Source organism: Lupinus angustifolius, chromosome LG02 (genome assembly GCF_001865875.1).
Source record: "Lupinus angustifolius cultivar Tanjil chromosome LG02, LupAngTanjil_v1.0, whole genome shotgun sequence".
Taxonomy (NCBI): Eukaryota; Viridiplantae; Streptophyta; class Magnoliopsida; order Fabales; family Fabaceae; genus Lupinus; species Lupinus angustifolius.
Window position 1 is genome coordinate 24,480,505 of NC_032010.1, and position 23,578 is coordinate 24,504,082.

A 23,578-nucleotide genomic window follows, 5' to 3' on the forward strand; every position below is an offset into this window, starting at 1 on the left:
CCTAGGGAGAATAATAGACATTTTGGTGGGTCCATATACAACTGGATTTTGTAATTATTGTGCCTACACATAAAGCATAAAGTAGTGCACTTCCCACATGAACATCCTATTATTTATCTATTTCTAGATTAAGGTTAACTAAAATTTATGTCAACATAGAAATAATGAAATCTAATTGTTCAATCATTATAGTATAGAGTCCTTTTACAATATTTATCATGATAATGTTTTTTTTTATGTTTTTCCATTATGATGTATTTTTGAAATTTGTTTTATTATCCAATAATTTATATTGGTTATCACTTTATTGCAGGGATTTTGACTATACACATATAATTATATATCAAGAAACATTAGATGTAGTATCATATTAGAAACACAAACATACAAGTTGGGGATTGCTAAACCGGTAAACCCTTCTTCTATAGGTGTTAGAAACATCTCTTACACTTTCATTTTTAGAAGAAAGTTTTAGGAAATAAATATTTAGAAAAGAAAAGTTTAGAAGAAAAAATGAATATTTTTTAGTTATTTGATATGGTAGAAAATGAAAAAAAAATAGAGAATAAATAACATAATTATTATTAATAAATACTGACATGAATGTGTTGTTGTTTTTGGCAATTTTAGGAAATTAGCGATATTTATAGGTGTGATTAATATGAAATATGAATTTTATTAAATGTATATTGAGTTAGTACTCACTAATCTTCTTTACTTAGTTTTTCTTCCAATATTGGAAAAAATGATAAAGGCATGAATCTCACCACTTTTCTTTGTTCTCTTTCATTGAATGCAAATCAAATTATGGAAAAAAACTATTTTTCTTCCCTTTCTTTCATTCCTTTACTTTTTACTCCAACCAAACAAAATCTTATTGATTACATAATTATATTAGTAAGTTATGAAAATATGAGGTCAAAATGGAAGACGAAAGATAAAAATAAACAACTACATATTTTTATGTCATAAAATGTGTTTAACATATCCAAATAATTCAAACTTGTATTGAAATATTTAAAATAATTCTAGATAAGTAATTATAAAGATGTATTTGATATTAAAAATGCATAGACTATCCTAAGGTAATAAATGTCTGAAGAGGCTAACTATTTTCAAGATCCGATATTGGTGAAAAGGTTTTATTCCATGATTGTCATTGAAATTGTCTGCCACCAAAATTCCTTCTAGGCAATCTCATCTTGTTGCTTCCAAGTCAATTAAATAAGAAGCAAGACCAATTAATTAGTTAAATATAGTTTAAAATTTGTGTATTGACGTGTAATTATCAACATTTTATATATCATTGATTTGCATTACTTCTAGTTGAGAGTCAATGGTAGTTAATAAATCAATGACATGATTGACTGACAATGCAAAAAATACTTATGCTGTCCGTATATACATATTAAATCGGTCTAAAATTTTATAACAAAGCTATAACCAATCATGCAAGGTTAAGGATACTTATATGACAATGAAGAAATATTTTGAAACATAGTGTATGAGAAGAATGTCTTTCATAATTTGAAATAAGTAAAAGCTATTTTCAGCAGAAGCACTTCTTCTGACTCTATTTGTTTTTTTGTGTTACTTAAATCCTTCATTATTCTGCACTCATCCCATCTTTAATCATTCAATCACCCTCTACTTCTAAAATCAACAACAAAACACCAAAATACAATTAAATAAATGTAATAATAAAAATAATAATTGATATTAATAAAATGCTATGTTTTTTGTTGTTGGACTTTTGTTTAAACCTTCCCTACCAGATGATGAGATAATCATGATACATATTCAACTAGCTAATGAAGAGAGAGACATTAACTTTGTGAAAAAGTAATAACAAAAAGTGGGTTATGTAAATATCAGCATTATTTGCAACAATAATGTTTGAGTTTTGAGGTTGTCGTTGTTGTTGTTCAACACTTATGTTTCCCCAGAACAATTTGTTGTAGAAAAAACAACAAGGATTCATTATATCATTCCTCATTCACACATAACATAGTTATCTCTCTAAAACTGGTTTTGTTTTTTCGTCTTTTTGTGTGGTGTGTGACATTATTAGCCCCACCTGGTTTGTACCAACTTAGATACAAAGGTTGGACCACTTGGTTCATTGAGATATGTATGACCTGGGTTTCATGCAAATTTTCCATTTTGGTGATGAAAATATCATAAAGCATCAACCTTTATGAGATTCTAGAGGGGGTTTCTGAAAAAAAGGTTCTCTGGGGTTGCTTCAATTTTTGCTCACAAGTTGAACAATCATGCTGGGTCACTGTGGCTTTACCTTGACTCTTCAAGACATTTTGTGAGGACAAGTTAGTAAATTTGGCACAAGATGTCACTGAATCGAAGATTTTATGCTTCAAATGGAAGATTGCAACAACAAAGTATGAAGTCTTTGAAGGCAAATGAGCCTTTGCATGGGTCAAATTCTGGTAGGACATGTAGAAGGAAGCCCTTGCTTCTCTTGATTTTTGGTCTTGCGGCTATAGGAGGTGTTTGGTTTTTGTTGAGTTTCAATAGTAAGTGTTTGATGGGCAAGGAAAATGAAGCAGGTTGTGAAGAGAGAGATAGGATCTTGCTAGATCATTATAATGTCAGCAAGAAGCAGCTTCATGCTTTGGCTTCTTTATTCTCTGGATCTGATAAGGTGATATGCACTTTCTGCCACTCTTAGTTTTATAGGTTTCTGGTTTTAAATTATGGTTGTTGAGCACAGTTATTTCTGCTTAGAACCTTAAATTAGTTGGATAATTATGTAGTCTATTCTATGCTAGATGTTCTCTCTGTTAAGCATTATTTGTTCATGGATAACTTTGATTTGGAGTTAAAAAAATGTAAAATAATGTGACAAGTTGCGCTCTTCTGATTTGTTTCAATAATGTTCTTTTTGCAATTAAATTGTGACAGCGTGTCCTTTGATTTTTAGAAGAGTTTTTGGAGATACATGTAAAGATAAAAGATGAAAAGTGAGAGATAGAAATAATTTGATTTGTTGTAAGAGAAGTAGTTAAATCTGGTTGTTCAAATAACACTACTGAATTTGTTTTTCTAGGGTCACCTTATGTTGTAAGACAGTTTTAACTAGTAGCCTAAAATGCAGATTTCGTCCCACTGTATTGATGAAAGAAGACTACAAATGCTGTTAAGCAGTGGCATACTCAGCACTTCATCACAGTTAATTTGTCCAGAGAATCCGGAGTTACAAAAGGAGCATAGCTGTGTTGCAGACACTGTAGAACCCATAGAACAATGCCCAATTCCTGATGATTGTGCCCCGACAAGGCTTGAATTATCATTCCTATTGAAAAAACATGTAGCGTTGGCCTCAAACTCTGCACCTTCATTCAATTTGGTTAATTATTTGCTTTCTGGATTGGTAGAGAGCACTTTACTAAATCTAAGGAATGTATATGTTATGCTCAGTTTAGTAGTTTAAAATGTTGATTCTTCTCAAATAGATGGTACCTAAGAATTGTAGCCTAACTTATTATAACCGTTTCTAACCTCTCAACCTATACAAGGGATCATGATATAGTGACTGAGCTTTAAACTTCCTCGTATCATTTCCGCTTATAACTGCTAAGTTTGTTGTGATAGGTGAGAAATGAAACTATTTATAATGCAACATGTAAATCTATAAGTATCATCTTTGATAAATGGAACTACTCATTTAACCTATTGGCTAAAAATATTATAATGCCGATCCATTTCTCCAGTTAGTTGTGATCTTGCGGACTATACTTCATAGACTCGGAATTAAGCTTGTGCAGTAATTGTGAAAATATGTGGTCCCTAAATGGTTATCTGAAACATACATCCACAGTTTAGTTAATTTCCTTGTTCATTCTGGCTTTGCAGAATATTTTGAAATTTGGGATTATTTTGACTTTGCAGAACATTGTGCAGTCATGCAAACTGCGAGTCTGTGAAATTAAGGATCTTTTGACCTCATCAAAGTTGGTTAAAGGGTGCTGGTGGGTCCTGATAGGAATTATAATGTCCTTCAAGTTGTCTGGCTTCTGTTTATTATGGAGGCTGGGACAATCGGTTGTTCAGAAAAAGAAGCTGCAACATTTTGTTCGTGTTCCTTCAAAGAGTGCTGGGAGGTGGAGGAAAAAGTTTTTAGTTATATTTGTATCACTTGGAATAGTTGGGTCCATTTGGTTATTCTGGCACTTAAATATGAACATTATGCAGAGAAGAGAACAATTGCTTGCTAACATGTGTGATGAGCGAGCTCGTATGCTGCAAGATCAGTTCAATGTGAGCATGAACCACGTTCATGCCCTGGCTATTCTTGTATCTACCTTTCACCATGATAAACATCCTTCTGCAATCAACCAGGTAGTGTATTCAACATCCATCTATTCACATATTATGGCTTTGCCTTTTTTATTTCTTTCTTAATCACTATTCCTATTCCATTATATGCAGAATTAGTCAAGATCAATATCAAATATTTTACATTTCTTCTTGTCATTAGTTTTTTGTTCAGTCATTCATTTATCTTAACATAAATCTAACTGACAGGTTTGTGTCATAGTTAAGTTGCCAAAACTGAATCTTAAAGGAAGATACTAATAAAAGTGATAGGTTGATTTCGTTAGGTGCATTTACTGAGTATACTACACGAAACATATTTGACAGCATTATGCAACAACGTAACATTATTTCCCTGTTATTGATATCAACTCTGTGGCTGCTTTTCTGAGTATTTGTTGATTTTTACACAAAAGATGAACCAAGTGCAAATCGAGCTTTAACATTCCTCGTTTCATTATAATTATGATATGGCTTGTAATGTGATATTGGGTTAGGTGTAGTAGAGTAAGGTTTGTATGAGTGTGAAAGTTGCATGGATGTAGGTCAAGTTCAAACCATGTTTGCTTTACGCATCTTCATCTCTCCGTCCTTTAAGTATTATTCTTGTTGTAATATTATCCATCTTAGGAGGAAACAATACAAAAAGGATGAGTAAGTAAAAATGACATTGGAGGTCCTATTTCACTGCAGAAAATATTTGGAGAATATACAGAGAGTACAGCATTTGAAAGACCACTCACTAGTGGCGTTGCTTATGCTATGAAAGTTCTCCACTCTGATAGGATGCATTTTGAGAATCAACACGGGTGGACAATTAAAAAAATGGAAACTGAGAATGAAGCTCTAGTCCAAGATTGTATTCCAGAAAATTTGGATCCGGCACCCGTGCAAGATGAATATGCACCAGTCATATTTGCTCAAGAAACAGTTTCCCATATTGTATCTATTGACATGATGTCAGGGAAGGTATGAGTTGCTTACCTTGCTATCCTACTAACACAATTCTCCTTTTCTAAGCAAATTGTGAGGCAATGGCCGAAACCGGTACTTCTACATTCCTGTGAAGGTTCTTATAATATGTATTTTATTTACACGGAGTTGAATGTTTGAACTAGGACCTTACACTCTACACTGAATCTTACGTAATTTATTTTGAATGATGAAAATTCAACTTTGGGAAAACAAAAGCAACTACACATAGGAATTTCACTTTCCAAAACCAATGAGATAACTCTAAGAGTCTAAGGTCTGGTGGCACCTGCTTTTTTAGCCTACTCAGTATATTTATAGTCATCTCAATGATAGATTAAGAAGAAATAAGACTGGGAGTTGTTATCTATAGAAATGTTCATTAAATTCTTCATTTGTCTGGTTATCTAAAAGAGTATATATTGAATTGTCATACAGGAGGATCGGGAGAATATTTTGCGGGCAAGAGCATCAGGAAAGGGGGTTCTGACATCTCCGTTTAAACTACTAAAGTCCAATCACCTAGGTGTCGTACTTACATTTGCTGTCTATAACACAAATCTTCCTCTATATGCTACAGTGGAGCAGCGTATTGAAGCTACTGTGGGGTAATTTTATTTAATTATTGCTTAACTTTTATGACATATTGTCTATTACTCTACCAGTGAAAATATAAGTTGCATTGTGTTCTTATCGCCCCCAAACTCAATGTAACGTGTGTGTTGGCCCGAAGGTACCTTGGTGCATCTTATGATGTTCCATCACTAGTGGAGAAGCTTCTGCATCAACTTGCCAGCAAGCAAACCATTGTTGTCAATGTTTATGATACAACCAATGTATCTGCACCTATCACAATGTACGGTACTGATGTTGTTGATACTGGCCTACTACATATAAGCAGTCTAGATTTCGGGGATCCTCTACGGAAACATGAGATGCACTGCAGGTTTTGCTTCATACAAAAGAAATTTCCGTATTATGTCTGTAAAAATTAAATCTTATGATCACAATTGCCAATTTGTTTTCCTTTTCCCTTTCACTTTTCAGGTTCAAGCTGTGGCCTCCATTACCCTGGACAGCAATAAGTTCATCTGTGGGGGTTTTTGTTATTACTTTGCTTCTCGGTCATATTTTTTATGCAGCAATAAATCGAATATCAAAAGTGGAGGATGACTATCGTAAAATGAGGGAGCTGAAAGTTCGTGCTGAAGCTGCGGATGTGGCAAAATCTCAGGTGCTGTATATTTCTGGTATCTTTGCTTTCTCTTATACAATATTATTGTTAGAGTGATAGTAATGATAATGTGAATTCTCATACAAAATTCATATTTAGATTTTCATATGATGATCATCATTCAGCATCAGAATTATTTCTCATTTGTTATGTAACCTTTTACATGATAAAAAATGATAGTCCTGCCTTGATCTCAAGCTTTGATTTACCCTTTTGTAGTTTCTTGCAACCGTTTCACATGAGATCAGGACTCCGATGAATGGTGTTTTAGGTAATTACTAGTATTTGATCCTATCTTAGATAATCCCAACTTGTCAACACTAGGTAATAATCATCAACTGTTTCAAATCATTTCCCAGGTATGCTGCAAATGTTGATGGACACTGACCTCGACGAAACACAGATGGACTACGCCCAAACTGCCCATAGGAGTGGTAACGATCTTATATCGGTGATAAATGAGGTTCTTGATCAGGCGAAGATTGAAGCAAGAAAGCTTCAACTTGAAGCTGCAGCTTTCAAACCACATGCTATTCTAGATGAAGTTCTATCACATTTCTTAGGCAAATCTAATGAGAAAGGAATTGAGGTGACATCCTATGCTACCTTACTTTTACACCTCCCATAATTTGAATATAAAATATCAATTTTCACACAAACTTGTATTCTCTTTTCTTTCGGGTGTCTTCAGTTGGCTGTTTATGCATCCAATCAAGTACCAGAAGTTGTCATTGGTGATCCTAAACGGTTCCAACAAATAATTACTAATCTTGTTGGCAATGCACTCAAGGTTTGCTGAAGGACCTTATTAATACCTTCAAAATAAATCATCATAATAAAGAAAAGGAATGCTATTGTTGATTTATAATCTCTATTGATTAGTTTACTTCATGCATTTCAGTTCACTAATGATAAAGGACATGTATTAGTCTCGGTTCATCTGGTGAGTGAAGCGAAGAACCCTCTTGATAGTATGGATGAAGTGCTAAGAGAAAGCTTAAACTTGGATCAAGACATCTCAAACAGAACATATAATACATTAAGTGGGTTTCCCGTAAGCAAGAGGTGGCAAAGCTGGGAAAATTTTAAAAACTTTGGTAGCTTAAATATGGATGACACTGAAATGGTTCAACTGCTAGTAACAGTTGAGGATACAGGTATAGGAATACCTACGGATGCACAAAGCCGCATATTCACACCTTTTATGCAGGCTGATAGTTCAACCTCCCGAACATACGGTGGAACTGGAATAGGACTAAGCATTAGTAAATGTCTAGTTGACCTGATGGGAGGAGAAATTGGATTTGTAAGTGATCCTGGAATTGGCAGTACTTTTTCATTTACCGGAACTTTCAGAAAAGGAGATACCACGTCTATTGATGCAGAGTGGCAGAAGTGCAATCTTTTTGCTTCACAGTGCCAAGGTTTGAGAGCGTTGTTGGTAGATAGAAGAAAAGTACGAGCACAGGTTACTAGATATTATCTGCAGAGATTAGGGATGTCTGTGGATGTAACTTCCAGTCTCGAATCCGAATGCTCTTGTGTGCCTAGTACATGCAACATGAGGTAATTTGTATAAGCTTTCATATTCTTTATTGACATTAGATCACTACCCAAATACGTGTCTTTGAATATTTTATGTGAACTAGTCATTTATTAAATAAGCAAATGATCGTAGAATATAAGTTATCTGCATTACTTGCTCTATGGGAAATGCAGAAAGAACAAAATAAGTGACATGCAAAATGATAATGGAGTATACTTTTCACACTGACCATCACCTCAAATCTAGTAATTGCTTGAGTTCAAATGTAGTTGCTTTAAGATGCATTCATCGTACCCGTAGAAAGAGAACATAACTTAATTATGTTTACCATGAATTTTTTCTTATTTCTAGCAAATTGCATATCAGATTTTCTTTTAACTGCTTGGATGTTTTTATTTACTAAGTTATTATATTTTTTTGTTCCCTCAGTATGTTGACACAGTTGGCCATGATTCTAATAGACAAGGATGTTTGGGATAAGGAAAATAGTATCTTATTCACCATCAAGAAACACAGACAAAATGGCATCAACATGGACCCAATAAAGTTTCCGAAGATTTTTCTCCTGGCCGCCCACCTTAGCACCAATGAACGTGATGAGCTCAAGTCAATTGGTGTTGTAGATGATGTGCTAGTAAAACCTCTTTGGCTCAGTTATTTGGGTCACTGCTTCAGAGAGTCCCTTGGAGCTGAAAAGAGGCAAACAAAAGGGAAGAGAGCATCAAAACTTGGGAATTTATTAATGCACAAAAGAATTTTGGTGGTTGATGATAATTCAGTGAACAGGAAAGTTGCAGAAGGTGTTCTGCAACGATATGGAGCACTAGTTACTTGTGTGGAGAGTGGCAGGGCTGCTCTACATATGCTTAAGCTACCACATCATTTCGATGCTTGTTTCATGGATCTCCAGATGCCAGAAATGGACGGGTAATTAATCTTCATATTCTAAATTTTTTTAGATTGTTTCTGACTTTTGAATGCAAATGGAGGCATATTTAAGATGATATCAACGCATTATGATCTATCTTTGTGATGCTTGTTAAGTAGTGTTTTGCCATATGGTTAATAAGCATATTTAAGATAAATGGTAAATTACGCAATCTGCATCCTTTTCTTGATAAGATGAATCTCACAAAACAACGGTTTTTGCTAAAACAATGAAGTAGCTATTAAAAAGAACTGTGATATATATTCTTGGCTCATCTTGATACAGTTTTGAAGTGACAAGGCAAATCCGCAGTCTAGAGAGTGAGGTAAATGAGAAAATTGCACGTGGGAAAGCATCAGCGGAGATGTATGGTAATATCGCTTATTGGCACACTCCGATACTAGCAATGACAGCCGATGTAACACAAGATTCAAATGAAGAGTGCAGAAAGTGTGGGATGGATGACTATGTGTCAAAGCCATTTGAAGAAGAGCAGCTCTGTATGGCAATGGGTCGTTTCTTTAAGCCTGGTTCATAGTGTGGAAGTACCATTACCATCTATATAATCTTTGATTATCAGCGCATTGATGTTCTAGTATGCAATCAATGGACATGCCAAGTCTCGATTTTTGATCGATTAAACCGTTAATTCAGTCCTTCAAAGATGGAAGTGTCAGTAGTTGGGTCCTTGAAAGATTTGTCACCAAATAAGTCTGTGAAAGGTTTAAAATGCCATCACATTATGTAGTTAAATCTGAAACATTTAAAATGTCCCCAAATTAAGTCCTACAAGGACGAATGCGATGTCATTTTAAAACTTTCAAGGTCTTATTTGGTTACACAAATCTTATATGACAAAACTGATGAGAACAAACAAATCTTATATGACAAGAGTGATGATGTTCTCATCCTCGGAGGACTGAATTGACAGTTACTCATTTTCCGTTACACGATCTAGCAGCTGCATCATTTCACCTAACATGAGCATCAAAGATTGATAATTCAGCATCATGGATCTAAGCTATGGCCTTGTGCAGTTATAGTAAGTTCACATTTTGTACAACTTTTCATTTCAGAAGTGTTGAATATATGAATATCAGTGCTCACAAGCCTTTTTTCTGCTGCATATCTATATTATCATTCACTTGATACCTTTCTCCTCTCATTTTTCTCCCTCAGGAAGCTGATTTCAGATGCAATTAATCATTGATAACTTTGGGGTATGAGGAAGACAATGTTGCTTGGACTAGTGTCATTCATGCTAATCATCACTGATTTGCATGACAAGAAGAGTTCAACACAAGACATAATTGCATTTTTGTGTACATAATGTTCCTGTCTCTCTTCATTTGTAGAAAATAGATCAAATGTCCTAGTCATGCCATCATAAATTCATTTTTGGGGGGTTAAGATGGGAATAAATGACAAATCTCTGAACTCTCACAATATATAAGTAACATGTAAAGCAAAATTATTAAATTACATAGTATTATATATGTATGATGTATCTATATTTTGTTAGTTTTCAATCTACATCAAAGAAGTAGCAATCAATGTCTTATGTTTTCCTAATGTAATATTATAAAGGGGCGGTATCACATTTTGTGTCACTCCATGTGATATGAGATGTGATTGGTTGAAAAAATTATATTGAAGTTAAAAAAGTTAATTATTAAGTATTTTTTTGACCAATCATATCTCATGGTATATGAAGTGGTACAATATTGTGGGACAAAAGATAGGCTTTATGTGATGATGTGATGCATGTGGTGAAAAAAGAATCTGCCCATATTTCATGTGCTTAAGGTAGACCCAAGTGGCAAGGGAATAAATATAAATCAATTATTTGAAGTTGGGCATGTGGGAGTGTAGTGCAGATTGTAGTAAATTTTCAAATTAACCAAACCAACCTTACTATGTCAATCACTGCATACAACAAAACTTAACCATCTCCTTTTTCTTCAAGTAACGTAAGGATTAAAAATAATACTACTTCGATTCATTAGTAAATGAGAATAATGTATCTTCTAATATTAGAGATAAATTATCTCATCCAATCATTGATATTATGATGTGTCTCATTTAATTATTTTTATAAAAATATTTCTAAAAATTAAAAAATAGTATATATGTCATAATTTTTAATAGCCGGATGGGATATTTATTCTCTTAATAAATACACCAAAACTAGTGATTGCAGGCCACACACTTCATGGCTTTGCTAATAAGACTCATCCTTAAAAAACAAAAGGAAAAGTAAAACACTATTTTCCAAATCTCTTTTCTTGGCATGCATTGCTGAGGGATCAAAAGAGTTAAGTTATTTTTTTTACTAGCATTAGAATTTAGAATAAAGTAAAAAATACTATATATATATATAAGCTAAGTAATCACTTTCCAATAAAACTCAATTTGAGTTGTGTTTTTAATTCCGGAAGCATATATACTTATATAGTACTAATAATGTTTTAAGACAACATTAATTATAACTTTACAATTTTAGCAATAGATAATTAATAAAGAGATCTAATAAGTGAAGTGTAATGATTATAATTATTATAGTGAGATAAAAACAAATTTGCATAAATTTAATATAAATAAACATATTAATCACTATTCTTAATCTATGTGTTACAACCTTAGATAGTTAGATGACATTTAAAAAGGAGCGGAAAAAAGAATTGTATGTAGTAGGCATGAACTGAATTATTTATAAAGGAAAATAATATATCTTTCTATTTCATTCTCCTATTAAATCTTTATACCCATAAGAAAATATCATGTGTTATAAAGTGATGATTTGTTTATTAATAATTGACTTACAAGTAATATATATCAATTTTTTGTATAGAAGAATTGATACGATAATTCAGTACGAGAATATATCATTTATAAAGTGAAAGAAAAACTTTGATCAATGCATAATCAAAAAATAAAATGTCAAAGTTTATAGTGACAAGCAATGCTATGTTATCACAGGTTTTCCATATCAATTTTATGCAAGGATCTATTCTCACTAGTCTTCTTATAGGATTTTTGTTAAATATAATCATTTTCAAAGTTTTATGCATAAAAAATGAATTTATTGTCAAAAAAAATTTATTTACTAAAAAATGGAATGGAAATATAAAATAATTTTATTTCATTAATGAATGAGAATTTTAATAAAGTACATTATTTAATAATGTTATACATTCTTTAATTGATTGTAAGAATGGATGAGTGAAGACCCTAATTTGTTTCTCTTTGTTGACTATGAGTCGTCACACCGATATTCAAGGAATCAAAGTTGAGAAAACATGCCATGACTCAAATTCAATATAGGCCAAGTATTCATTTTTCATTGCTTATAAATTCCATTGGAATTAGAATTACATTTCTCAAGTAACATGGTATTTCCATGAAATTCAAACTTCTCGCTGGACTCTACAATTCAATAAATTAAGCAAATATTCTAATTAACACATCATCGTATATATTAACTGGAGTTATTCTGGTCAGGTTTTCTCTATCTTTTTATATAAAAATAAACTTAAAAACCATAATATGCACACTAAAATTATGCAAAATTTATATTATAGTTTAAAAGAAATAAATAAATTGTACACAGAATTGCAATATGATCTATAATTTCTCTTGGTCCAGCGTATTCATTTGACTATCGAATGGGAATTAAGAAATATGAGATAAAGAGGTTGACTTAAAAATAACTTGTCTGACAAGTTAAAATGTGACATTATTGGTTGATAAGTGTGTTATATAATTCCTTTCATCGCCCAATATTTCAACTTGGAATTCCCATTTAGAAGGAATAATGCACATACCTTAATAATCAATTTTCCACATCAAAAATAAATTTGTTGCTCTTTCACCAATTATAATATATGGTAATGGTACTTGAATTTCTAGATTATAATACATTCAAATTATTCATTAATCCTTTCATTTTTTTATAAGCAACCTCTACATTGTTTTACATAAACCAAAAAGTTATTGTTTTTTTAACAAAATTGTTCTTGTTTTCTATTATACACTTCTTAATTTATTTCCTCACTCTACTCTATTAATAATTTTTCTCTTCATAATAATGAAGTCAATAATATAATTAATAAGGAAGTAATTAATATACATTGTCTTAAATTTTGAAAAACAATAAGTAAATATGAACAATTTTTTCCTCAAATAATGACACTTGCAAAGGAATGAATATATGTGATATGTATTAATGAGTTAATATTACACAACTTGTATATATTCATGACAATTGATATGATATTATACAATCAAGTTTAAAATTAGAATGATGATATATATCCCTATATAAATTAACTATAGATCCTTCTTGATAAGCATGAATCATTTATAAACCACCACTAATAAGTTAACTACAATCTCATAACACATGTCAGATATAACATTTCTTAAAGTTATTATACTATTGAATGGAATTCTCCACCGTTTAACATGAACTGCTAATTACTTCATGGTGTATGTCTTTATTCTTTTCTTATTATGAGAAAAAGAGAAAAGGTTGATAACCATATATTAATCGATAAAGAAAAATAATTCAATTAAAAAATAAAACGCGCAGCAACTTGCATATATAAAAAACTATAAATATTAAGATTAATTTTATTTGGGAATTGAAACCGGAATACGATAAATTTCCCCACAAATGATTTTAATCAAATTTTCATAATGGATGAAAAGTTATTATTTGAGCATATATATATATAGTTTATGTTTCTAAATTTCATATTTTATAACTTCTAATTTTATTTTATAACTTCTACTTTCATCTTTATATACACTAATATTAATAAACATTAAATAACTACGATAGAATATTTTATATAAATTTCTATATTATTTATAATAGAAATTAGAAAAACATAAAATAATTATCCTTGGAATATTTCATGTTTCCCTACTTTATCTTTTATAATTCTTAATTTCATATTTATCTATATTAATCTTCTATATTAATAGATAAAGGGAAAATATAAAATAACTTCCATGAAGTAATTCTAATTTCATGTTTCTAAATATTATATATCTCTTAATGTAAATTAATACTTCCTTTTTTAACTAACACATTAATTCTTAAACCTCCTATTTCCAAACTGATGTACTTTTTCAATGGACAAGTGAATTATATTGATTATAACATTAAATTTGAAATGTGGATAAAATACTTAGTCATAACAGTTTACTTTTATTATTAACTTCCAGCATATATTGTATGATATTTTTCTTAAATAATATAATATGAAGATGATACATTCTATATAAAAAAATAAAAATGACAGTGCTAGTAATAATAAGTATAAAACCAATATACTATTAATGCAAAGATATATATACATTCACTATATTATTTCCCATTAATTTAAATTACTTTTTCAAGAATTAATAATAACGTGATGGAGAACAAATACATTTCCTTCACCACACACTTCCCAATTTGCATTTGCCTCGTAAGAACAAACAAAAATGCATAACCTAAAATATTGAGCAAAGAATATGTTCGAAACTAGATATGAGACACATGTGATAAGAGGGACCCATATGTTACTCAACTTGCTTAGTTATGCTATCCAACAATGAATGGTGCCCTTTAAATTTTACACATAACAAATTGTTTAGGTAAAAAGGACAAAACATAAGTGTCATGTATCTCCCAAAAGCCCTAACATGGGCGGTGATATGACACAAAAATCGAATACAAAAAAAAGTGAAGCTCTCTCTTATTAATGTCTTTTTGGTTTTGGTAAAACTTTAACATAAATGGTCTTAATCTTCTTATAAGCTATTCAATAAGTTTATTTGTTCAATTAAATTGAGTTAGTAGTCTCCTTTCACTACACATAACCTATAAAGAAAATCTTATACCTTGTAAACTCAAAACCATTATATCATTTATATATTTATTAGGTTATTGATTAACTATTATTATGAAATATTTGCAATTAAATCAACTAGTATATGAATATAAATTTTAAGTTGATAACTTTTCATCTTTGACTATCTTTTTACTTAGTTACATTGTGTAAAATAGAGTCGTTATGGAACCAAATTTGAACCCTTTCTATATATAAAAAACAGGTAGCATGAGTGTGTATGATTTAGGTTGAGGTTGATTTTGGGAATGGGAGACAAATATTGATGAAGAAGGCCTACATTGTCTATGTACATGAGATAGCATCGAAAAGCACTGCAAGCTAAGGGACAACCTTATGCTCTTTGATCAAGAATTCTGACATTGACTTCATATCTACAACCCCTCTTGGTTCATAGATTTGTATGCAGGTTAGGAATAAGAATCATCTGTCATAAAATGAGTATATAATCATATCCTTAATTAATGAGCTATTTCTAAGTAATACATATATGTTATTTAATGTTTTTAGAATTTTTCTTTAATCACTTAAGTTAGGAATAGGGAATGGAGCTACTTTAAATGGACACAAGAAACTCTGCTAGCTCCTCCCTCATGCCTCTTGCCATAGCCCACGTCTTGGTTCTTTCAACTATAGCCCAAAATTTTTTAATCAATATTTTATGTATAAATAAAATGACTATCATTCATATTAGTTTAGATTGTTTATCAGGTGTCTATTACCTAATCTATAATATCTAGGTCAGATTAGAGTTTTTTCGTAAATAAATCAGACTTAGATTTTTTTTTAAATAAATTTAGTTTAACATGCAAATTTTAAGCCATATTAAAAGCCGATAATCCCAAGACCGAAAACTGAATTACAACAGCTGAAATCTAACATAGAGACCTATTTAATTATATTGTATAATAATTTTTATATTATACAAATTTAATATAAGTAATATTATACATGTAGTTTTAATTTGAAAATGTATATAAAATTGTAATTCAATTGTTATGGTTAGATTATGATAGTTAAAAGTATGTACCTATTTAAAGATAAACATATTAGATTATTTCAAAACATTAATATTCAATATTATATTTTCAAAACATTATATTTTCAATATGGGATCTTTTTACTCCTGTCCAATTCACACTTAAAACCAGACATAGGGAACGACAACTATGTTTGTCCATAAACATTATACTATATATAGATTTAGTATTTAGTATTGAGGTTGATGAAACATTAATATTCGAAATGGAACAAAAATATAGCTACACTCTGTATGTAAGGCATGCAATGTTTAGTTATAGGAGCGTCTATAGAGGGACAATCATTGAGGCCTTTGATTAAGTTATTAATCATTGAGGCCTTTGATCCTACTCAACCAACTAACTTGTCAATTTTCATTTCTTACCTCAAAACTAACTAAAAACGTGACAAAAGAATTTTGAAAACCCTATAATTAACATTTTAACACGGTGACGCAATTGCTCTCTTTTGGGCCCAAAATCAAGGATTTCCTAAGATTTTTTAGATGAATATTAACCCTTTCTTTAATCCACCGCAGAAAACCCAAAATAACAAAGAGTTGTCCATGGATATAAATTTAAATTTAGAAAATTATTTAAGCTTTGTCTTTTAACTTCAAATTAAATTCAGAGCCTTTTGATTAATACATTCAATACAGAAGAATTGATTTCACATCAATTAGTGACATTACATCATGATTCATGATGAGAAATCATATTAGATCGATCCAAGCAACCAATGATTGTTAAGTAGCTTATATATGTCACTTTCATTTCTGACCTTTTCTTCAACTTAATTATTAGATGCAAACCATAGTCATAGAACCAAATTAATGTTAGATTAAAGGTCATCTAAGCTAAATTAAGTACAAGCACAACAATATATATAATATCTTTGTAAATCTTATACAGGATCTTTAGTCATTACAAGAATAAACACAAAACTCCAAAGTGTACCAATAGAAAAATAAAGGTTAAAATGAAGATAAGGGTGTGGGCCATGAGGTACACTCACTTTCGAGAGAACAAAGTATACGCACGATTCCCTTTTTTTTAGTTCCTTTTTTTTAGTTCTTTGGTATGTTAATAGATTAAAATCACTTGCCTAATCAATGGGTTGTTACACGCTATAGGATGGGAGCTGTATCATAATTTAGAATGATAATAAAATATCCATCATATCATGAGATAACTTGTTTTCTTCGATCAATAAAAATATGACATAAGTATTATTTTTTTAGAAATACTTTTATAGAAGATTATTAAATAAGACAGATATTATAATTTTAGTAACTATATATTAAAAGATATTTTATTCTCATTTAGAATTGAAGCGTAATTAATAATGTAACACTCTTTCACATAACAAAGCATCCCACGTGTATTTGTTCATTTTCATGATTCAACAGGAACATGGACTAGCAAACTCAAGAGCACGCGTATACAGTCATATGTGTGGGCCACAATAAATAATAGCCTCACCTTTATCTTCGTTTTTATTTTCTTATTTCAAGTGTGGATTTTCTCCATGAAAGACTAATCTTTCATAACATAGTCAAATACTATTTAGGTAGAAATTTTCTCAATGAAGACTAATCTTATTATCAAACTCGAGATAATGAATTTCCAGAATTACATCAATTAATAAAATCTGTCTTTCAAAAAGTTATACTAATGTTGTGATACTCGAACAAAACGTCAAATTAGAAGAGTTCTCGTATTAGATTTAATCGATTTAAACGGTTAAACCATTCGATCAAACAAAGTAATTTCATATATAATTAATAAATTTTTTATAAATATATAATTATATATAAATGTACAATTTTATATAATTATACTCGAGTAATACTTCTCTCTTTTTTTTTTAAATTTTAAGTGAATGTGTGATATACTTCCCAGGTTATTCTAATTTAATAGAGTTTGACATGGTCGGACCAAAAATTTTCCAGTTCAAAATGATTCAATTCATATTCGGTTAAGATTACAAACTAAAGTTGTTTTCAAGTCTAGTTTACAGTTGAACTGATCAGACTGTCCAATCTTGTCCAGTTCTCACAACATAAATATGCTACATCAACCCTTAAGTCAATAGTCAAATTATTCTTATTATTCTGGAGTACGTGCACTGAATTCTTTAATACAAAATGAACGTAGCCTTCATGTTGTATCAGAAATATCTATTTCAAAGATATGTGACTTTTGTTTTAATGACTAATTAATTACATTTATACATTTAACAAAATGGTTGTGACATTATCATCACGGATTATTTAATTACACTTTAGCTACGTTCCATTTTTAGCCTCCGATCTTTTTTCTTTTGAAATAATTTGAAGATGGAATATTAAGAAAGATTGCTTCTAGTTCTTGGAATGCGTACTCTTCAATCATGTAAGTAACTTTGCATGTAACACATCATCACAACTTTGAAAGATAAATATCATTTGTCTCAAACAGTATTTTATTCCTTATTGTGTACCAATTTAAATATTAAGTTTTATTTTTTTCCTTTTACTCATGTATCAATATTTGATTTGCTCGAATTAAGAAATGAGATCCTATTGGAAATACTGATCTTTATCCAAGGTGGAGAGGATACTTGAGAGATAACATCAACACAATCAATATTGTAGTAAATATAAACATGTATAAATAGGTGTGGGATATACTTAAAAAAGGAGAATTCACAAGTGTAATAAAAAAAATATATTTGATGCTCTTAATTTATGATAAAGATATATGATAATGCATTCATCGTTGCGATTGCTCAATGTTAATTAGTTTTGAAGTCTATAAAAACGTAGTCCAATTTTGTTGACATGATTATAGAAGTTTGGATCTTGCAAGTAATTTCCTATAAATGCAAGAATATACATTCTTTTTTTGGTATGATCACAAAAGACAAATAGAGTGGTTGAATTAATGTAAGGTATATATTAAGCATGTTGCTATTATAAAATACATTCGAATCTTAATGTATCATAGTCAAATGACAACGATGATCCATCTTAGCCAATTTTCTACGACAAAAAGAGAGAGAGAGAGAGAAAATTCGATTTAAAATAAATAATTTTATTCATGCACATGCAATAACACAAATAATACAAATTACAAAAACAAGAGTATAATGTAATTAGAAGAAAGCGATGTTATGGATTGTGTCATTTAGATGAGAGCATGATGTCACTTCCCATACATGTTGTTCTGGATTATATTATAAGCATTAAATAAGTGATTTTGAGATTTGATTATTATTTTTATAGCGACTTGTTCTAATCCTAGTCTTCATAGAGACATTGAGGTCATTATTGAATTAAGTTTTACACTCTAAGTAAAGTCTTTTCATTCGAAATTGAAACTCTTAGCCTTATGACTTGGCCAAGTAAGAAAATAACAAAATAATATATATATGGCGTAATAAATTATTATATGTTTGATGCATATTAGATAATGATGTTATTAATGTAATAGTGATAATATTATAATAATGGTGTTCATGTGTGAGAGTATAAGCTAGAGGGAAAATTGCATTATCCTATTCGATTAATATCAAACTCGATTTTCACATAAGATAGATAAATAGAATAACATTAGCTTTATCACACACCAAATTCTAAAGCATAATAGGATAAGAGTACTTATCCTATATTTCTTATCATATTCATCAAACAAAATGTAAAATTGAATTGTGAGGTTACTAAAAGAAGAAGGGGAAGTTGATGTGAAATGGTGAAACTAAAAGTAAGAATGATCATAATTCTGAATCGCCACGTATTGTTGTGAGACATAATTGCAAGTAGGAGAGAGAGAGCAATATAATTGATGGATGTATATACTATTATCAGACAAGGGTATTTTCGGTAATGAATTTTAGCACGGCCTAGGGTTATTACAACTTGAAAAGAATAATCTCACATACTTATGAGTTAATGATTATTTTTGGTTTGAACATTTTTTTTTTAACTCAGACTTTAGACCTGAAACTAATCTGATCATAACTATCATCTGAATTAGTTTTTAAACTCGAACCTAACATTAGACTAAATTAAATATAATGTATATTCATTTTAAATAAAGTTTTTTCACTATTATTGAAATATGTAATTTGTCATGTAAAATAAAATATGTATATATCATTAGTCATGTATATATGTGATGAAAAATTCAATCATACATTTGACCAAAAAATATCATTATTATGTACATACTTGAATAAATAGACATATAATCATGATGAGTGAGTGATTATGAGATAGGTTTGACCGGGTCTAATTTTTGAACCCAAACTCAGTCTTAAACCCGATACTATATATAGATCTGGTTATGATCGAGTGAGCAGCTATGCATGATCCCTATTTAAGAGATAAGTTGTTTAATGTCATATTAATCTGATTTGTCATGTTTTTGATGTACCTCTGAAGATACTATGACAAGGATTTGTAAACTCTGTCCCAAATCTTGTCATAGACTAATTATATTATGCAACGCCAGTTAAAAAATTTAAAGATTTATAACTTTATCAATTTTGTTTTATTGTGATTGGTCAGGGACGTAGTTGGAGACATGGTTGGGAAACAGATTCTCATCCGAAGATACTAACTCTTACTATTTAGTTTGCATGTGAAGGGTACATAATCCTTCATTATTATATATATATATCACTCATACTTTTTCTTCATTGTCATAATTAGTCTTACCCTCTCTTCTCTATCTCCCACGCCCATGATCTCATATATATTCTTCTACTCCACTTTGAATTTCCTCAAAACAAGGTAAGAAACTGGTTTTATGTTCATAAATCTTTCTTCTACTCCCATGCTAGTTTCCCTTTTGGTACATGTAATTGATTCTTAATGAAATGTAGCATATGATTTATAGTTTTATAGTATTTGTATAAGGGGTGATTTTATTTTATTTGATTGCCCTTGTCCTATGTTCTTGATATATTGGCTAAAGATTATGTTGGTTTTCTTCATCAAACTCAAAAGTATTTCTTAGTTGTTGTTGCTGCTTTTGTGGCTTTGTGCATCTGTTCTACAAAACTACTTGTAATAGAATCAAATATGTTTGGATGAGATTAATTTTATAATCAGAATCTAATAATATAATTTTCAGTAGTTTTATATTATAATTGATGTAATAAAAGAGAGCATAAATCCAAAACACAATCAAAATAGATTATAATGATTTTAACCAAATAAAATTGTTTTTTTGTTATTTTACACCTCAATTTATAAAACAAACTGGACCTTAATCATGTTGAATTTGAGATTTCTAAAGATTTTTTCTTTCTTCCACCCTTTTTTGGGTCAAGAAACAATCAGTAATATGAAGATTTGGTAGTTTTTGGAGTTTCCTGGAAACCTTCAATAATTGACTTAACCTATTTCTTCATTCTTTTTGTCTTAGAAAGTAAACATATAGAAATCATTGACTTGGTGAAGGAGTCAACTATTTGAATACATGGAAGAAGAAAAAACTAGACTATTTGTTCCACTGCACTGAATTTGCAACATTGCCTAAATTTCTTAAGAGATGAAAACATTTTCCCTTGTATTCAGTTTGCTAGTATTTCATTTGTGATTTTCTGTCTTTTTCTATGCCTTGTTTGAAACTTGATGGCATGATTACACTGATACAATGATTCTTCCTTGCAGATTATGTGGAATCTATGATATCTGTTTTGCTGTCATGAATACCAATTCTGTAGACAACTATTGTTGATTGTTGTGTTTGAAGCACTTGATTACCTTTGAGACTTGAATTCTAATAATGCATGCATCAGAGCATCATACAAGTTCAAGCATGTACCATGAACCATTGCAACAAATGGAGGCATATTGTTTGCCTCAGTATCAGACTCTAAATCATCAGCTATACGACAGTGGTGGAGGCCATGGAATCACCAACTTCTCAAATCCAATTTCTTCGGAACTTTACTGCACACTGGAGTCATCGTCCGGGACTGGAAGTTTCACTGTTTATAACTCCACCTCAGCTGTTAGTTTCACAGCTAATGGAAGCCCAATATCATGGCAAGATTCTCATTCATATCCACCTTACCAGCATCATAATAATCATTCCCCTGACAATACCTATATCTCTTCGATGAGTGGCTCATGCATAACCAATGATTTGAGTAGCATCAGACACAAGCTGAGAGAGCTTGAAAGTGTAATGCTTGGGCCTGACTCTGATAATATTGATGATAGTTATGACACTGCCTTCAATGATGGAGCTAACTTTGTATCTTCTGAGATGGAAATTTTGAGACAAACAATGGTGGGGATTTGTAGTAAAAACCTAAAGAATGTCCTCATTGGGTGTGCTAAAGCAGTAGCCGATTCTGATTTGCTAATGGCACAATGGCTGATGGATGAGTTAAGACAGTTGGTGGCAGTTTCTGGCGAACCCATTCAAAGGTTGGGTGCATACATGTTGGAAGGACTTGTTGCGAGAATGTATTCCTCTGGGAGTTCAATCTACAAATCCTTAAGATGCAAGGAACCAGAAAGTGCTGAGCTCCTCTCTTACATGCACATACTGCATGAAGTTTGCCCTTACTTCAAATTCGGCTACATGTCCGCGAATGGAGCCATTGCCGAAGCTATGAAACATGAGGACAGGGTTCATATAATTGATTTCCAAATTTCACAAGGATGCCAGTGGATTACTTTAATTCAGGCTTTTGCAGCTAGGCCTGGGGGCCCACCGCACATTCGAATCACAGGTATTGATGATTCAACATCGGCTTATGCACGTGGAGGTGGACTGCATATAGTTGGAAAGAGGTTATCCAAGCTTGCCGAGCATTTTAAGGTGCCATTTGAATTTCACGCTGCAGCTATGTCTGGTTGTGATGTTCAGCTGCACAAACTGGGCGTTAGACCGGGCGAGGCGCTGGCCGTAAATTTTGCATTCATGCTGCATCACATGCCTGATGAAAGTGTGAGTATTCAGAATCACAGGGACATGCTGCTGAGATTGGTGAAGAGCCTGTCTCCAAAGGTGGTGACACTTGTTGAGCAAGAGTCTAACACAAACACTGCTGCGTTCTTTCCGCGTTTCCTCGAAACACTAGACTATTACACAGCTATGTTTGATTCAATAGATGTGACTCTTCCCAGAGAGCATAAGGAGAGAATCAATGTTGAGCAGCATTGCTTGGCAAGGGACCTGGTTAACATCATAGCTTGTGAAGGGGTTGAGAGGGTGGAAAGACATGAGGTGCTTGGGAAGTGGAGGTCAAGATTTGCAATGGCTGGTTTCACTCCTTACCCTTTGAGCTCATTGGTAAATTGTACTATTAAGAAACTGCTTGATAACTATAGTGATAGATATAGACTTGAAGAGAGAGATGGAGCTTTATATTTGGGTTGGATGAATAGAGACTTGGTTACTTCTTCTGCATGGAAATGAGAACTTGGCATTGTGTGTGTGACTCTTTGAAATTCAAGGGTGGGTGGGGACTTGATCTTATTCTTATTCTGTTCTGTAACTTTGTACAAGTTAATGAGAAAGGCCAAACTCAATCCAATCTGATTGTCCCTCTTTTGTTTCAATTTTTTAAGTATGGAAAATGTAGCTACCCTTTTTCATTATCAGCACTACTAATCTTTCATTTCATAAGCATTTTCTGGT

General features: G+C 31.4%; 2 protein-coding genes across 7 annotated transcripts; both read left to right on the forward strand.

Annotated features, from left to right (window-relative positions):
- On the forward strand, positions 1,803-10,544 carry LOC109342153 (histidine kinase 2-like). Of its 5 annotated transcripts, XM_019580194.1 has the most exons (16): positions 1,803-1,914; positions 1,947-2,447; positions 2,568-2,662; positions 3,116-3,391; positions 3,910-4,359; positions 5,029-5,304; positions 5,746-5,915; positions 6,041-6,253; positions 6,355-6,541; positions 6,761-6,812; positions 6,901-7,130; positions 7,233-7,331; positions 7,443-8,107; positions 8,517-9,014; positions 9,301-10,057; positions 10,195-10,544. In XM_019580194.1, exons 2-15 carry the CDS (start codon positions 2,348-2,350, stop codon positions 9,551-9,553), a joined length of 3,564 nt encoding a protein of 1,187 aa, XP_019435739.1. In that variant the 5' UTR covers positions 1,803-1,914; positions 1,947-2,347; the 3' UTR covers positions 9,554-10,057; positions 10,195-10,544. The 5 variants fall into 5 exon arrangements, with proteins under 5 accessions (XP_019435739.1, XP_019435737.1, XP_019435741.1 ...); XM_019580192.1 differs by having other exon boundaries at positions 1,947-2,662; XM_019580196.1 differs by lacking the exon at positions 3,116-3,391 and having other exon boundaries at positions 1,805-1,914.
- LOC109342155 (scarecrow-like protein 21) lies at positions 20,595-23,499 on the forward strand. 2 transcript variants are annotated; one of them, XM_019580198.1, is made up of 2 exons: positions 20,595-20,709; positions 21,723-23,499. In XM_019580198.1, exon 2 carries the CDS (start codon positions 21,743-21,745, stop codon positions 23,354-23,356), a length of 1,614 nt encoding a protein of 537 aa, XP_019435743.1. In that variant the 5' UTR covers positions 20,595-20,709; positions 21,723-21,742; the 3' UTR covers positions 23,357-23,499. The 2 variants fall into 2 exon arrangements, with proteins under 2 accessions (XP_019435743.1, XP_019435742.1); XM_019580197.1 differs by having other exon boundaries at positions 20,596-20,709; positions 21,595-23,499.

Excerpts from the sequence above, each read along its gene's own strand:
- LOC109342153 (XM_019580192.1), top strand. The coding sequence starts at position 2,348 with ATGTCACTGAATCGAAGATTTTATGCTTCAAATGGAAGATTGCAACAA. Across the intron at positions 4,360-5,028 it reads ATCCTTCTGCAATCAACCAG|AAAATATTTGGAGAATATAC; the intron begins GTAGTGTATTCA and ends ATTTCACTGCAG. Across the intron at positions 9,015-9,300 it reads CAGATGCCAGAAATGGACGG|TTTTGAAGTGACAAGGCAAA; the intron begins GTAATTAATCTT and ends ATCTTGATACAG.
- LOC109342155 (XM_019580197.1), top strand. The coding sequence starts at position 21,710 with ATGCATGCATCAGAGCATCATACAAGTTCAAGCATGTACCATGAACCA.